Source organism: Kockovaella imperatae, assembly GCF_002102565.1.
Source record: "Kockovaella imperatae strain NRRL Y-17943 chromosome Unknown BD324scaffold_1, whole genome shotgun sequence".
In the NCBI taxonomy this organism is placed as follows: Eukaryota; Fungi; Basidiomycota; class Tremellomycetes; order Tremellales; family Cuniculitremaceae; genus Kockovaella; species Kockovaella imperatae.
In genome coordinates this window covers 477,909-491,094 of record NW_019028941.1, presented here as the reverse complement: position 1 = coordinate 491,094, position 13,186 = coordinate 477,909, and the positions used below count along the sequence as shown (strand labels likewise).

At 55.2% G+C, this 13,186-nt stretch overlaps 6 protein-coding genes across 6 annotated transcripts; 2 read left to right on the top strand and 4 right to left on the bottom strand.

The window, feature by feature from the left end:
- Nucleotides 1-1,037: 1,037 nt before the first annotated feature.
- On the bottom strand, nucleotides 1,038-1,594 carry BD324DRAFT_647577 (hypothetical protein; the record flags this gene model as incomplete). The annotated part of the gene is made up of 2 exons (XM_022017684.1): nucleotides 1,038-1,466; nucleotides 1,502-1,594. The coding sequence occupies 2 exons, from the start codon at nucleotides 1,592-1,594 to the stop codon at nucleotides 1,038-1,040; spliced, it is 522 nt and encodes a 173-aa protein (XP_021874337.1).
- A 601-nt stretch (nucleotides 1,595-2,195) lies between these two features.
- On the bottom strand, nucleotides 2,196-3,713 carry BD324DRAFT_611696 (putative arsenite transporter). The gene is made up of 8 exons (XM_022014294.1): nucleotides 3,566-3,713; nucleotides 3,448-3,531; nucleotides 3,352-3,414; nucleotides 3,269-3,316; nucleotides 3,142-3,236; nucleotides 2,704-3,107; nucleotides 2,462-2,671; nucleotides 2,196-2,427 (listed from the first exon to the last, which is right to left on the bottom strand). Exons 1-8 carry the CDS (start codon nucleotides 3,660-3,662, stop codon nucleotides 2,235-2,237), a joined length of 1,194 nt encoding a protein of 397 aa, XP_021874336.1. The 5' UTR covers nucleotides 3,663-3,713; the 3' UTR covers nucleotides 2,196-2,234.
- A 1,835-nt stretch (nucleotides 3,714-5,548) lies between these two features.
- BD324DRAFT_13354 (hypothetical protein) lies at nucleotides 5,549-9,366 on the top strand. The gene is made up of 8 exons (XM_022011997.1): nucleotides 5,549-5,835; nucleotides 5,882-6,022; nucleotides 6,057-6,172; nucleotides 6,207-6,952; nucleotides 6,986-7,168; nucleotides 7,288-7,401; nucleotides 7,435-8,571; nucleotides 8,721-9,366. Exons 2-8 carry the CDS (start codon nucleotides 5,883-5,885, stop codon nucleotides 8,943-8,945), a joined length of 2,661 nt encoding a protein of 886 aa, XP_021874335.1. The 5' UTR covers nucleotides 5,549-5,835; nucleotide 5,882; the 3' UTR covers nucleotides 8,946-9,366.
- BD324DRAFT_13348 (hypothetical protein) lies at nucleotides 8,804-9,951 on the bottom strand. Its single transcript, XM_022011996.1, has 4 exons — nucleotides 9,906-9,951; nucleotides 9,535-9,841; nucleotides 9,397-9,497; nucleotides 8,804-9,363 (listed from the first exon to the last, which is right to left on the bottom strand). The coding sequence occupies exons 2-4, from the start codon at nucleotides 9,689-9,691 to the stop codon at nucleotides 8,965-8,967; spliced, it is 657 nt and encodes a 218-aa protein (XP_021874334.1). The 5' UTR covers nucleotides 9,692-9,841; nucleotides 9,906-9,951; the 3' UTR covers nucleotides 8,804-8,964.
- Nucleotides 9,343-10,766, top strand: BD324DRAFT_611690 (peptidase C65 Otubain-domain-containing protein). The gene is made up of 5 exons (XM_022014293.1): nucleotides 9,343-9,362; nucleotides 9,396-9,876; nucleotides 9,911-10,061; nucleotides 10,100-10,227; nucleotides 10,264-10,766. Exons 2-5 carry the CDS (start codon nucleotides 9,745-9,747, stop codon nucleotides 10,708-10,710), a joined length of 858 nt encoding a protein of 285 aa, XP_021874333.1. The 5' UTR covers nucleotides 9,343-9,362; nucleotides 9,396-9,744; the 3' UTR covers nucleotides 10,711-10,766.
- On the bottom strand, nucleotides 10,732-12,633 carry BD324DRAFT_13475 (Sfi1 spindle body). Its single transcript, XM_022012002.1, has 10 exons — nucleotides 12,344-12,633; nucleotides 12,232-12,310; nucleotides 12,025-12,199; nucleotides 11,669-11,992; nucleotides 11,564-11,637; nucleotides 11,431-11,531; nucleotides 11,310-11,398; nucleotides 11,040-11,278; nucleotides 10,797-11,007; nucleotides 10,732-10,764 (listed from the first exon to the last, which is right to left on the bottom strand). The coding sequence occupies exons 1-9, from the start codon at nucleotides 12,547-12,549 to the stop codon at nucleotides 10,855-10,857; spliced, it is 1,440 nt and encodes a 479-aa protein (XP_021874332.1). The 5' UTR covers nucleotides 12,550-12,633; the 3' UTR covers nucleotides 10,732-10,764; nucleotides 10,797-10,854.
- Between the last annotated feature and the right edge of the window lie 553 nt (nucleotides 12,634-13,186).

The window sequence follows — 13,186 nt, the reverse complement described above, 5'->3', positions numbered from 1 at the left end:
CGGTTAATTTTTCTGTATGCGGCTCCCGGTTGAATTCAAAGGAGACGGGAATTCGGTAGACGGGAATTTTAAAGCGAGTCAAGGTGGGGGTTCTTCCGATATGCCATCTGAGTGTCTGGTCAGGCCGCGTAGCGAGAGCGTGTGCAAGCGTCGACGCAGACTCAAATCCTCCTCAGACGTCTGTCCGATGACTGGCGCGCGACACCAAGAGCGATGGGCACGATGACTACATGGGACATTGCCGACAGCGCTGTATTGCCGGTCAGCGAGCGAAGCGAGACGACTGACCGAGGCAATGGAGGGATCGCCCACTCATTTCGGTTCATTCTATCGCTGAAGGGCTCCTGCTGATCTGAGAAAATATCCGCTGGACAGATAGCACCTGTCAAGGCGAGAGCGGACCGGATGAGCGGGGACATCAGGTCATCGACCATGGCACGAAGTACGGTGTGGTGTTCCAGGGTGTGGACGAGGTCAGCTTGACTGTGCAGCGAGGGCATGAAGCTCAGGATCGCTCGATGTAATGCTCGATATTCGTCAGGCGCCGGGCTGCTCACTACTCAAACGGGAGTTGTTCGGACAGGTGGGCGAAGTGAGACGAGGACAACCGCATGGTGGCCGAGCGCTGAGACCTCGCTCGTATCTCTGTGCACATAATCAGAGTCGGAGATGAATTGTTTGGGCAGGTGGACCTCACCTGAGTCACCCAGAGAAAGGGGCGGAATAACGATGGAGAACTGGACGAGGTCTGCTCCGCAGCAAGTCTCGATGCCGCTGGCGTTCTAGCGTGGTTCTCGAGTCTCCTAGATGCTGACTACTATGCTGAGCCGCCTCGCCTCAGATGATGTGGGCGTGATGATGTGCCTGCCTCCTAGTCAATTTGTAGTCAGCAGATGTATATCAGTCTCAGGGTATCGGCACTCGAACATGGCTTGGTTCCATGCCTTCATCGTCAGAAGGCTTAACAGAGGATATGCACGCGGTATACAACACAATGTGACATTACGACGGGGTATGATTGAGCCAGCGCCGACTTCTCAGTCTGGACAGACGACGAGACCAAAGCAGCACTCTTCGCTCGGATCCGGAGGCGATTCAAGTTTCCCAGGTTGGCATTCGGAGCGTGGATTTGGGGTATCGACCGGGTGATCGATAGTGGGAGCCATCCGGACGGAGCTCCAGGGTGAATTTGGAGAGGTGACATGACTGGACGGGGTCACGTTGGTGTGACTGGTATGGACAAGAGTGTCCGCCGACGAGTAGTTCGTATATGGTGGGTAGCGTGTACCCAGCTGAGTGAGAGCGTCTCTTGCGGCATCCAGTCTGCGTTGTGCGTTCATCAAATCCCTCTGAGATTCCTCCAATGCGCTGACAAAGTTCGCATACATGGATCTGAGTTGGGATGCTTCGTCCTGGAGCACAGCGTTGACATGTCGCAAGCGGGCATTTTCCTCCTCCAAATCGCGCTGGTCGTTCAGTCAGGTTCGGGTTGTCGGCTCACCGTATGAGCAGCTTTCCGAGCTCGGTAGTCTCTCTGCTGGGTCCTGGCCCTAGTCGGCGGAAGCTTGAGATCTATGGCTCGACCTCGAGCCATGGTGAGATATAGAACAACAAAAGAAGAATTGTATGCCAAGAATTATCTGCCACGTGGAAATTTTAATGCATTTGTTTTACCAGTTCTGGGTATGTCTCCCGCCATGCCTTGATACCTCCTACAAGGACATACGCTGTGGTGCCCGGGGCGTGGTCTTGGAACCAAGAGGCGCAGCGAGGTCCCCGGCCACGAGAGCTGGAGCAGTGGAAGATGACTCGGGGTATGCTGAGCGGTCGACGGGATTTAGCGCGGACTAGGCAGGGCAGTGGATAAGCCAACCTTTTGAGTAGCGGATGAAGCACAGGGAGGGTCTGATGGAAGCTCTGAGCGGGAATGTTGATGGCACAGGGGTGGATCACTGCCTCGGCCTCCTAATCTGTCAGCAGAGTACGATTTGTCGCTCACATCGAGGTCGGTCCGCCTGACGTCGATAACGATAAAGTCGCGGCCGGGTAGAACATTTGGGTCATCCATGAAAGCTTTCAGCTCGGTGACGGATATCTCGAGGGGCTGAGACACCGGCTGGGGCAGGTCAGCGTGCCATGGCGTGGAGTTGGACATGGTACAAGAGTCGATGCATACAAGAGAGCTCTGGACATGGTGCCTGAATTTGATTTTTCAATGCATCTATCTATATCTATCACACGTGGCACACCGACAGGTTGATTTCTGAGCCCTTTTCGCTCCAGCTTAGGCGCGATTTGAACAGCAGCGACACGTAGCTGAGGGCGAGGAGGACCGGAACCTCAACGAGAGGGCCGATGGTAGCGGCCAGCGCTTGGTCTGATTCCACACCGTACACCGCGATGCAGACGGCAATGGCGAGTTCGAAACTGGGATAAGCGAAGTCTTAAGGATAGCACTCACTTGTTGGATCCTGCGGTGAATGCCTGCACGACGGCCATTTCATAGCCGTACTTTTCGGCACCGCCTTTGCGCCTGGACAGCCAGTAGATAAGGAAGAAGGTCCCAGCCCACATGATCACGAAATAGCAGATCATCGGGACGAAGACGCGGAAGACGTCGCCAATGTTGTCGATGATGCGGTTGGCTTGCTCGGCAAATATGAGAATGATACTGGAGTCAGCGGGGAAAGTGAGCTTGCTTACGTGTAGAGGAGCCCAACCAGCGCCAGAGGTCCAAAATAGGGCAGGAACTTGGTCTCAAAGTTGGTCCGACCGATCATCTTCATGACGAGGAAGCGGGTCAGGATGCCCGCCGCGAGGGGAATACCGAGGTAGATGAGTACAGCGATGGCCGTCGGGCCGTATTCCAGCCGGAAGGTCTTCTCTCCAGAGATCACATTAATGAAGAAGAGAGACATGGGGGAGTAGAGGATGATCTGGAGGACAGAATTGATGATAACGAGGATGGCACAATAATCGTGATCGCCGTGGGCCAGTTGATTCCAGATCATCACCATTGCGATGCAGCGCGCCAGACCGACCATGATGACGCCGATGCGATAGGTAGGGAGATCAGGAAGTGTGGCCCAGGCGACACCGAGCATGACCTGGCGTCAGTTGGGGGATTCACACCGGGCTCACGAATGGTCCGATGATCCAGTTGAGGACGATGGAGATGAGGATTTGGCGGTAGATATGGACCATGCGGAAGAGGGTTGGAAGGCGTTCATATTGGACTAGAGTGAGTCAAGAACTGTGAGAGCCTCACCTTTCGTGAGAATCGGCCACATCATGACGAGTAAACCGATCACGATGGCTAAGGGGTCAGCGGGAGTCTAGAGGGTGACTAACGTATTGATACGCCATTGAGGGTGGTACCTGTGAGCACGGCTTGGACGTTGTTGGCGTAGTGTCCTGGAGTCAGGGTGGGTCTGACGGAGGACATACCTATTATCACGCCGAGAATCATGGCTATTAGGACGAAAAGAGCCAGGAAGCGGTCCAGCCAGGAGAGGCCGAGGAGGAGGGAGCCTAGGGTTCAGCCGGGCTGAATGGCATCACTCACGGGCCATCCGCGGCTGAGCGGCGGTTTCATGGTTTTCTGGCTCGTTGGCGAGACCTGATGCGCTGTCTAAGCGCTTTGAGGGCGTTCGAATTGACATAATAATTGGGATGGCGGCAAGAATGCAGGCATGATCATTTTGTTTTTAAAGGAGATCATCGTTCAGACAAAATCAAATTCAGGGAAATTTTTAATCTGATTATCGGATAAAGATCAGTGGAGCATCGGGTGGCACGACGGAGTTTGAGCAAGTAGGCCTTGTAGCTGACCAGGACTCCTCGCGGCACATTCCATGGACATCATATCTGATCTTGAACAGAGCATGGTACTTGGGTATCGTACCAGTCAGAGTCTCTGTCTGAAGCCTCTGTCTCAGACTTCTTCGTAGCATGCAAACCCGACCGGGCGTGACACTTGAAGATACAGACGTTCCGCAACCTGGTCGACTGCCGACAACGTGAAAACAACTTTCATGTGTTTCTTGCTATTGTCGCTTGCCTCACCTATAGCTGGTGTTGCACTGCGCATTACTGCCACGTCTCCACAGAGCCTATAAGGGCCTTCAAAGGCTCGCGATGGATCTACCTCGTGCATCACAGACGCCTACACGTATTAGGGACTGACTTGTCCGGCCTGAGGGTGCTACACGGGCAGAGTTCTCCTGAGGTAGGATGTCGGACCTGCTGGCTTATACAATTCAACTTCGCATTCTGATGATTAACCAAGGAACAAGCTGCTGGTGTCGTAGGAGTGCAGCAGAACACTGCAAGGATCTGGTTCCATACCTAACCATTATTTAATGCTAGACTTCCGCGGGCACTCGAGCTTCGAGGTTGAGGTGAAGATTGAGGTGCTATGGATGCACGCGGATTTTCACGCTGTGTGGAGCTCATTGGCACATTTCTAAATTGTACAAATGGAGTGAGAGAGAGAGAGAGAGCTGCATTGGGTCGGATGCCGTCGGGTTGACTAACGTGTCCGAGCTGGCAAGCATGCATTCATTGAGACATGGCTCCTAATATCAGTCCTTTTCCGACTTTTGTGGAGGCTGGGATTTGATAGTCTAAATCTCCTGGATGGGCGTATCATCAGAGATCTTAAACGAGCCATGAAATCTGAATCCGATCGGATGCCCCCTCGTCACTTCCCCGACCACCGTAGTTGTGGTCGATACGACATCCATCTAACAGAACCGAGGGGAGCAACTGGAAACAGTAAGTAGGTGAGGTCTAAAAGGCGAGTAGCCCTGGCACTGGCTATTTGCGAATCCTTCCGTAAAATGAAGAGACTCCCTCAGCTGGCCTGTAGAGGCGATAGGAGTTACAATAGGCTGACGAGATGCTACGTTTATCATCAGCGTCGTGGAAAGGCTAGATTGATGATGAGAAGAATCTGCAATCCAGCCAGACGTTTGTTCATTATTGTTCTCATCGGATACCTCATCTACCTGCACAGTTGAACAATACCTTGATGCCAGAAGTCGAACACTCCGGACGAATGGCGCTAGATATGTCCTACTAGCCTGGTCCTATCCATATCTGTAACAGTCATCTCGCTGTTCGCTGTGTTGAGTGCTCCACTGTCGCAAGAGATTACATGAGGATGTCCTGGCTCCCCACAGTCACACCGCCACTCCCACGTCATGTCCAAACCGCCACACTCGCGCCCGGCGCCACCCGCCACTTTCGACCTCTCCCCTTTAGCCCCTTGAATTCTAGGCCTTGCTGTTCGTATTGTTCCCATCAGACAATGGCGACGGGACCTCTCCTCGTCGTCGTCGACGACTTGAGCGACGGCCATGAGAGAAGAGAAGAGGTTGCAGCGAGGAGCAGCGAGGAGCAGCAAGGTAGCAGCCGAAAAGGAGTGTAGCCTATCTTAGTCGTGCAGCTCGTCGCGGTCCTAGAGGTTCTGTCCACTCTTGATTGACGCGTCCCATACATGTACACAATGTTCCACAGCATGCATCTCCATACCTAAAATTCATTCGTCCATCTCGTCTTCAGCTTTCATCATCACTTCAACCCTGCTCCTCATCGTTCATACTTTGCTACCGCGTGTTGTGCGGGAAGACTTTATTTTCCGTTTTAATAAAAGCCTCTACGCGTCTTGGCTTTCAAAGTCACATTTCAACCTTGACCTGTTTTCTGGCTTGTGGATTGGATCACGAGGACGGCGTCAGGGACGTCTGCGAAGGTGGTGGCAACGACGACGACAGTGAAGACAGAACGACCTTCGACGCATGGACCCGTACTTTTCCAAGACGCCTCATCCAAGTAAGGACCCCCCTTTACCCCCTTTGTGTCTGCTCACCTCCCATAGCATGTCCACAACTCAAATCTACCATCGATCTAACATGTCTACGGGATCCATCTCGCGCAAGCGAGTCGGCTCCATGTCACAACGCGGCGACACGCCGCTGACACCGCTCGACATTCAGTCCATCCAGATGCCATCCAACCCGTGAGTTTACGCCATGTTCCCCGCTCACGCTTAGTCAAAACGCTCTCGCACTCAAGACCGCCGCTCTGTCCTCCACCAAATCACTGTACCAAACATGTTCTCATCTCCGCAAACGCCTACGCTGTGTTGAAGACTTCTCCCCATTCCTAGGTAAGCTATCCATGATTCCTCGCTAAAAGCTCAGACCAGCCATCATCCGCGGAGCACCTTGATGTCGTCTCCCACATGGTCCACCTCTTCCGTCTCGGTTCCCCCCTGTGTCATCTGTACAACCTCCTCATCCCTACATTTCCCGACGCCCAACCCATCCCATACGCCTTTCCCGACTTCATGCAATGCCCCGAGGGTATTCGAAATTGGGCCAAACGGCATGAAAACGCAAAGCAATGTCAGAAATACATTGCCATGTTTTGCATGGCCATGAACAAGCGGCAAGACGGTTTCGGCGAGATATGGGCGCTCCATGAGCTTTGGGGAAAGAGTTCTGGTGACGAGATCGAAGCCTACGACTCCACTGGCCTGATGAAAGTCCTTCACACCGTTGAGGCGATGCTCGATCGTCTCCCACAATCCGCCATGTCGCCGCTGTCTCCCGCCACTCCGTATACCCCACACATCTCCCGTTACGACCTGCCCTTCTCCATGGGTGGCAGTGGCTCCGGCATGAGCGCGATAGAGACCATGGCGGCGACGATGAACGGCGGCGTCCATATTGGAGGTGGCGAGGCGATGTCCCGAGGCTTGTCCAAATCGTCTGCCGATTCTAACGCATTCAAATCAGTTGAAGAACTTGTTGCATCAGAAAAGAGCTACGTACAGGAGCTGGAGATCCTCGTTCGGTACTCGACAGAATGTGTCGCGAGGCAGATTATCTCCACAGACGCGAATCACGCAATCTTCTCCAATCTCTCCAAGATCCTCGACTTTCATGTGAGTCGCAGAAGTGATGTAGCTGATGATCAGCGCAAATTCCTGATCAAACTGGAGACTGAATATGAACCGATTCAAGAGGGCAGGACGTGGGCCGAAGGGCGCTGGGGCAGACCATTCGTGTCGAGCGAATCAGAGTTTGACTGCTATGGGCCGTATTGCGCCAACTATCTCGACGCGATATCGATTGTCAATGAGCAGATGCCAAATTTGCTGGTGAGTCCATGAGCGCGGCGAGTGAGGCGTTGCAGCACGGTCTTCGTCTTCTGTGACCGCATGGCCGCAAACACCGGACGATCGCGCACCGCGCCTCGCGCCCCGCTGATACCCCGCAGCGTGGCCAAGACCTCCCCTCGTCCCAACGCCCCTGTCTCCACCCCGAAACCGAACTTCAAGCCTTCATGATCAAACCCATCCAACGTATAACCAAATATGGCCTCCTCCTCGACGTGAGCTCCTCCATAGTTCCCCGCTGACCCCAGGCCGTCCTCCATGCTACGAAGAAACACGACTACGCCTACCGCTTCGAACTCGAAGAAGGCGCGGCGGCCGTGCGCCGAATCGCCGCGTCCATCAATGAAGTCACCGACTACAAGGCCAAACAAGCCACTGTCCGTGAGCTTCTTGACCGCGTGGAAGATTGGAAAGGGCACGAATTGGATAAATTCGGCGATCTCTGGCTCGACGACCACTTTACCGTCACCAAGGCCGACTCGCCCCGCGAATACCACGTCTTCCTCTTCGACAAGATGCTCCTCTGCTGCAAAGAGATCATCCCTGAGCGCAAAAAGTCAACCAAAAACTCGAGCATGCTGCGCAAAGACAAGACAGCCAGCAAAGTTAGCATTCCCGTGCGCAAACTCGCCCTCAAAGGCCGGATATTTGTCTCCAACATCAACCGTGCCACCTTGGAGGATTCTCGCCTAACCATTGCCTGGACTGTACCTCATCGCGATCCCAACGGCTGGCACGACGAGGTCGAAGACATGTTCGTCATGACAGGCAAGAGCGACGATCAGCTCAAAAAATGGGCAGATAAAGTCATGGAGCTTGCCAACATCGAACGCAAGCGACAAGAGGAGATCCGCTCACATAGCATGCGTCTGAGTCAACAGTCCCAATTCGAGCCCCGCACGCCAGCCTCAGAAACCGGACATGACGGTCGTCGGGTCCAATCTCACTCCATCTCCCGCGGATCCTTCCCTGAGCCTCGCGCGAGAGCTCTCACCGAAGACCAATTCGGCCCTAACGTCAGTCAATGGCGCGCTCAACCGCCAATGCCTCGACTTATGTCCACTTCGTCCGACGTCATGCCCCGACCCACCCGCCAAAGCTCGCGGAATGAGGTCGACATGCGCTATGCTCCCTCGCGCGGTATGCCTCGCGACGCCATGCGATCTCGGTCCGCCTCACAACCGCACATACACCCTCTTAACACGGACCTTCCGCCAGTCCCTAGTTGGCAGGACCCTGCATCATCCTCGTCCACCCTCGTTGGGCGGCAGAGCGATAAGCGGTCGTCAGGGGATAGTCAATCGACAGAGACGAGCGAGAGTAGTCATAGCCCAGTGACTCCGTATGGGATGGGGTCCATCTTGGTGCGAGTGAAGTGTGGTGCGGTGAGTCTGCGGCCGTGGAAATTCTACATTGTATGCGCTGACGGTATGTCCCCTTCCTCTCTATGTGCTTGACTGGCTCTACTTGCTCGGATGCTGTCTCATCGCTCCGCCTCTCCTCGACCCGCTGCGCTCGACTCGCTCACTCATAGGACACCTACCACGTCTCCGTCCCCCTATCACTCCCTTTCTCCGATTTCTACGCCAAGGTGCACAAGAAAATCCGCATGTGCCGGGGCATATCTGACCACTTTTTGATCAAATGGATTGATCTAGACGGTGACGAAGTGACGATCAAATGTGATGCCGATGTCGAGGGAATGCTTGACGATGTGAGAGATAGTGGTGAACCCTGTGTCAACATTGTGATCAGATAGAACTTGTATCCATGAATTATCATAGGTTGGGTTGGATGGGTCGACGTCGCAGTCGAACAGGTCGGGGCGTATTTATACTAGTCTCGGGTCCATTATCGAGTGTCTTCTTCACGCCCTCACTCGCACTCCCCTTCCACATTTCGACTTCCTTCCTCTGCACCACCTTAACCTTGTACGCAAAGATCCACAGTAGAGCACCCTCGGTGATTGCCACCACGACCGCTGCGAAGACGCCCAGCAAGACGCCCGTCTCCCGCTTGTACCCTGCTCCCGTGATCGCGGCCATGTACACAGCGACACCTGCTCCAACCACAGAGAACAGCACGTTCAACGCCGTGGTAATCTGTTTTGACAGGGCCTTGTAACCCCCCGAGAGCGATTCCCTCGGGCTCAAATAAGACGGCAGGAAAGCGTCCGCCTGATGTCAGCAACGTCAACTAGTGGGACCCACCTTGCCTGACTGCTGAGCCGATTTGAGAAACGCAGCCCGCTCAGGCGTTACAAACACCTCGGTCCCTGCGAAGAGGCTGACAAGAGAATAATCCTCGGAGTCTGCTGCCATCAGCACGGTCCTTCCGGGGGTCCTCACTCGACATATGTTCCCTAGCCCACTTGGACAGCCTCAGCAGCGCATCCTCAGGCACAACCTCCCCTCTGAGCTCCTCTCTCAGCACTTCGGGCAACCCATCCGCCGCCCTGTCAATCTTCTCCCTCAAGTGCACCGGTACCGTGATCAAGGTCTCCATGATATGTCAAAATTCAAACCATTGTTTTTTTCTACACATGACTACACTCTACCATGTCCGACCATGATGGCGGCGACGCCGATCCCGCGAGGGTCATTGACGAGCACACGGATATGACGACTCTGACGGATCAAGAGATCATGCGTCTAACTGAATCCATGGGACAGGAGGACGTCACGTCGCGGGTGAGATACCATGTCTGAACAACGCTCACTCCAGCCCCTCATCAGCGCACCCGTGCCGCTCAGCGTCATTCGCGACGAGTACAAGAACGGCTCATCCACCGTCCTCAAGAAGATTGACTGGCTACAAGCCAACGGATGGGATCAGGTGTGGAGGGCCCGAGGAGATGGCGACTGCTTCTACCGATGCAAGTAAATACGGATAGCACCCACTGACCTTCATCAGCCTTCACCATTGCGTACTTTCTCCGCATACTCCATTCATCCGAGCCTCAGCTCCAGGCCAACCTCGCCTTCGACGCTGTTCAACGCGCTCTCCCTGCCATGCAGCAGGTCGGATTTGACCCAGATCTCGTGAGTGCGTGCCTCGCCGTTCCCGGCTGAATCCAGTACGAGGAATTCCTCGAACCCCTGCTCGTCCTCCTCCGCGGCTTTGATGCCGACACGCCGACCGAATGGACCCTCATTCAACAGCTACAAGACGCCGAGCGCAGCAACTGTATCGTCGTTGCCCTCCGCCTGGTCACCTCTGCCTACATTCGCACGCACGAAGACGTCTTCTCCCCCTTTCTTCTCTCGCCAACGACTTTTCTCCCGCTGACCACGGACGATTTCTGCCGCCAAGAGGTCGAACCGTGTGGGAAAGAAGCAGACCACGCTCAAATCATGGCGCTCTCCGAAGCCCTCCACATGGGCGTCCGCATCGCCTACCTCGACCGAAGCGAGGTCCAAGACATCAATTGGGTGTCATTCGGGCCAGAGACTGAGGACCCCCTGACTCTGTTGTATAGACCTGGACATTACGATGTTGTGACAAAGGATCACCTCCTTGCATGATCAAGTGTACCTCTTAGCTGCCGAGCCAGATCACTCCCGCGCATGCGTCGGCGCCTAAGATCAGCGCGGCCTTGAATACTACCTACCTGGATGCAGCCCTCGAGGCCGTCTTCTCCTTCCATATCCCGAGCACCTCGCCTGACGTCAGTACTGAACCCGTGTCGACCCACTCAGCAGCCTCTGCTCCTGTGGCACCATCACACTCTTCTCCATCTGTCTCGTCTCCAGCGCCTGCCGCCATTTGCTTATCGCCGCTTTCAGTACCCGTCGCTTGGTGAATGCGATGAGAGGCAGGTTCTGCGGTCAGCGAGGTTGCAGTGGCGACCCACCGTCGACTTGACGACCCATCGATCCCACACCGCAAACATCAGCCCATCCTCCACAATCTCCTCCACGCGCCGAGCCATCGGCTCCAAGCGGCGCTCCTTGAGTCTCCCCCGCCAGGTCGCAAAAGCGTTCATGATTATCCTGTCGCTTTGCTCAAGGGCCGAGCGCTCTGCCCTTGTGCGCAGATCCCTCGCCCTGACGGCTTGCTCAGACCACAGTCGTATCACCCTCCTCGCAAGATCTACAGTCAGCTCGTTCACATCCGGGCTCACCCTCATCCCTGACCTCCAGTGCGCTTGCGAGGAGTATTTTTCGACTCCTTACCCGAGCCAACGCTGCCTTCCACCGTGCCATGGTGTCGCTTCCGTCAGCCACGTTTGAGCTATGCCTCACCGCTTGAGCTTTCTGCGCCCCTGGGCTACCGCCTCTCGCTCTTTGGATTTGATGCCCACTACGCGACCTGCCCAGTGATTTAAAGTGCGCTTCATGATGACCTGCCGTCAGCAACGCTGTTGTCCTCGCTCACCTTTGATTGTTCTTGCTCAAATTCCTCGAGCTGGCCTTGAAGCCTCCGCTGACGCTCCGTCGCATCCCGCCATACTGCCGTCAGCGTAGTCTTCGTCACGCTCACCTCTAAAGCAGTCTTTGAGCACTCTCGACCTGGCCAATTCCGCGGCCTTTGCCAAGCGTCTCTTTTCCAGCACTCCCCGCCACACTGCCAAGACCTCGCGCTGACGGAAGTAGGCAGCTGCCTTGTCCGCTCGACGGGAATTGACCAGGACGATCTGACTTGCGCTTCTCCACTGGCCGAAAGCCCGCAACTTGACGGCCGAGTCATGCATCTGGATAGCTCTCTGGACAGCCCCCCGCCTGGTCTGAGCCTTAACACGCCAGGCAGTGAAGCACCGAGCGAGATGCGCTCGGATGGATCCATCGTGATGGCCAATCGCGACATCTTCTATGAGCCAGGTCATCTTTATTACTCACCCTCGTTCCTCCTGACCGTGGCCAACCTCTCATTCCAATTCTTCATGACTCGCTCTGCCGCCCTGACATCGCGAACTCGACGATACAGCCCACAGCGCTCCTGTTGGATCCACTTGGACATTGCACATTGCAGCAGGCTTCGATTCCTGAATCTCTTCGCCGCTGCCTCCAGTTCCTAAGCGTCAGCTAAGCCTTGTTTACACCAACCTCTCGCTTGGCCTTCCTCGCCTTCATCACCCTCAACCCCATTCGTAGGATTCGCCGAGAGTCGTGACTTTTACTCATCCTACAGCTTAGCAGGCTCTTACCTTACACTCACGTTTGCAACCGCCATTGATCCCAGCATCGCCTGACGACCATGCCGTCCCGCCTTTGTCCCACGCGCCGCGCCATGCCTACCACGACCGCTCCTTGGCGCCAAAGAGTGAATGTGGACGCCAGCATTTCTTCATCTCGATCATCCATCCTCTGCTTCAATCGACGCTCTAACACTGTCCTCTTGAGCCACGTCTCGAACAGAGCCATTGCCCGTCTCTTCGAGAAGGTATCCGCAAGCCGCCCATCGACCCGTTCCCTTGCCCGACCGTGCCATCGCTTTCGTCAGCCTGACCGGGCACCAGCTCACCTCAAAAGCTGCTCTGATCACTCTTTGCTCCCTCTCCGCGACAAAGTGCTCCTCCCGCTCGCCCATCTCCCGTTCCCACCTCCGCGTCTGCCTTGACTTCACGCATGAGCGCCATCGGTCCAGTACAGCAGTAAGCCCAAGCCTCGCTCTCTGCGCCTCGTATCGCTCCGCACGTCTCTCCAGCGAGCTCAGCCTTGCTCTGGCCATCCATATCTTGATTACCGTCGCCTCCTGTGCCAGTTGTCTATGCCTATCCGCCGTCGACGCCATATTCAGCGTCCTCTCGTATGCCTGGTGCCATCGCTGCAGAGCTTGCCTCAGCAGCACCTTCCTCCTTACGCTTTCAACCTGCTCAGTCGTTTCCTGATGCTCAGCCGGGCACTCCCTCTCAACCCACCTCGACCCATCGATGAGCCTGGCACCACACATCCCAGCACCGTCCCAGCAGTCCAACTCTGTAGAATGCATCTGCCTTGTTCTCATCCTCCGTGTCCCACTTTTCATCCCTTTGAGACAGACTATCATCGGGGACAATGC

What these genes read in the sequence shown, in the direction of transcription:
- BD324DRAFT_611696 (XM_022014294.1), bottom strand. Translation starts at nt 3,662, where the DNA reads ATGTCAATTCGAACGCCCTCAAAGCGCTTAGACAGCGCATCAGGTCTC. An exon ending in GTGGCCGATTCTCACGAAAG is followed by an intron (nt 3,237 to 3,268) that starts GTGAGGCTCTCA and finishes GACTCACTCTAG; the next exon opens with TCCAATATGAACGCCTTCCA. An exon ending in ACTGGATCATCGGACCATTC is followed by an intron (nt 3,108 to 3,141) that starts GTGAGCCCGGTG and finishes AACTGACGCCAG; the next exon opens with GTCATGCTCGGTGTCGCCTG.
- BD324DRAFT_13354 (XM_022011997.1), top strand. Translation starts at nt 5,883, where the DNA reads ATGTCCACAACTCAAATCTACCATCGATCTAACATGTCTACGGGATCC. An exon ending in ATCCAGATGCCATCCAACCC is followed by an intron (nt 6,023 to 6,056) that starts GTGAGTTTACGC and finishes GCTCACGCTTAG; the next exon opens with TCAAAACGCTCTCGCACTCA. An exon ending in TGCGAGTGAAGTGTGGTGCG is followed by an intron (nt 8,572 to 8,720) that starts GTGAGTCTGCGG and finishes GCTCACTCATAG; the next exon opens with GACACCTACCACGTCTCCGT.
- BD324DRAFT_13348 (XM_022011996.1), bottom strand. Translation starts at nt 9,691, where the DNA reads ATGGAGACCTTGATCACGGTACCGGTGCACTTGAGGGAGAAGATTGAC. An exon ending in GGCTAGGGAACATATGTCGA is followed by an intron (nt 9,498 to 9,534) that starts GTGAGGACCCCC and finishes TGATGGCAGCAG; the next exon opens with ACTCCGAGGATTATTCTCTT. An exon ending in CGGCTCAGCAGTCAGGCAAG is followed by an intron (nt 9,364 to 9,396) that starts GTGGGTCCCACT and finishes TGCTGACATCAG; the next exon opens with GCGGACGCTTTCCTGCCGTC.
- BD324DRAFT_611690 (XM_022014293.1), top strand. Translation starts at nt 9,745, where the DNA reads ATGTCCGACCATGATGGCGGCGACGCCGATCCCGCGAGGGTCATTGAC. An exon ending in AGGAGGACGTCACGTCGCGG is followed by an intron (nt 9,877 to 9,910) that starts GTGAGATACCAT and finishes CGCTCACTCCAG; the next exon opens with CCCCTCATCAGCGCACCCGT. An exon ending in TCGGATTTGACCCAGATCTC is followed by an intron (nt 10,228 to 10,263) that starts GTGAGTGCGTGC and finishes GGCTGAATCCAG; the next exon opens with TACGAGGAATTCCTCGAACC.
- BD324DRAFT_13475 (XM_022012002.1), bottom strand. Translation starts at nt 12,549, where the DNA reads ATGGCTCTGTTCGAGACGTGGCTCAAGAGGACAGTGTTAGAGCGTCGA. An exon ending in TTGAGCAAGAACAATCAAAG is followed by an intron (nt 11,532 to 11,563) that starts GTGAGCGAGGAC and finishes TGCTGACGGCAG; the next exon opens with GTCATCATGAAGCGCACTTT. An exon ending in GATGGGTCGTCAAGTCGACG is followed by an intron (nt 11,008 to 11,039) that starts GTGGGTCGCCAC and finishes CGCTGACCGCAG; the next exon opens with AACCTGCCTCTCATCGCATT.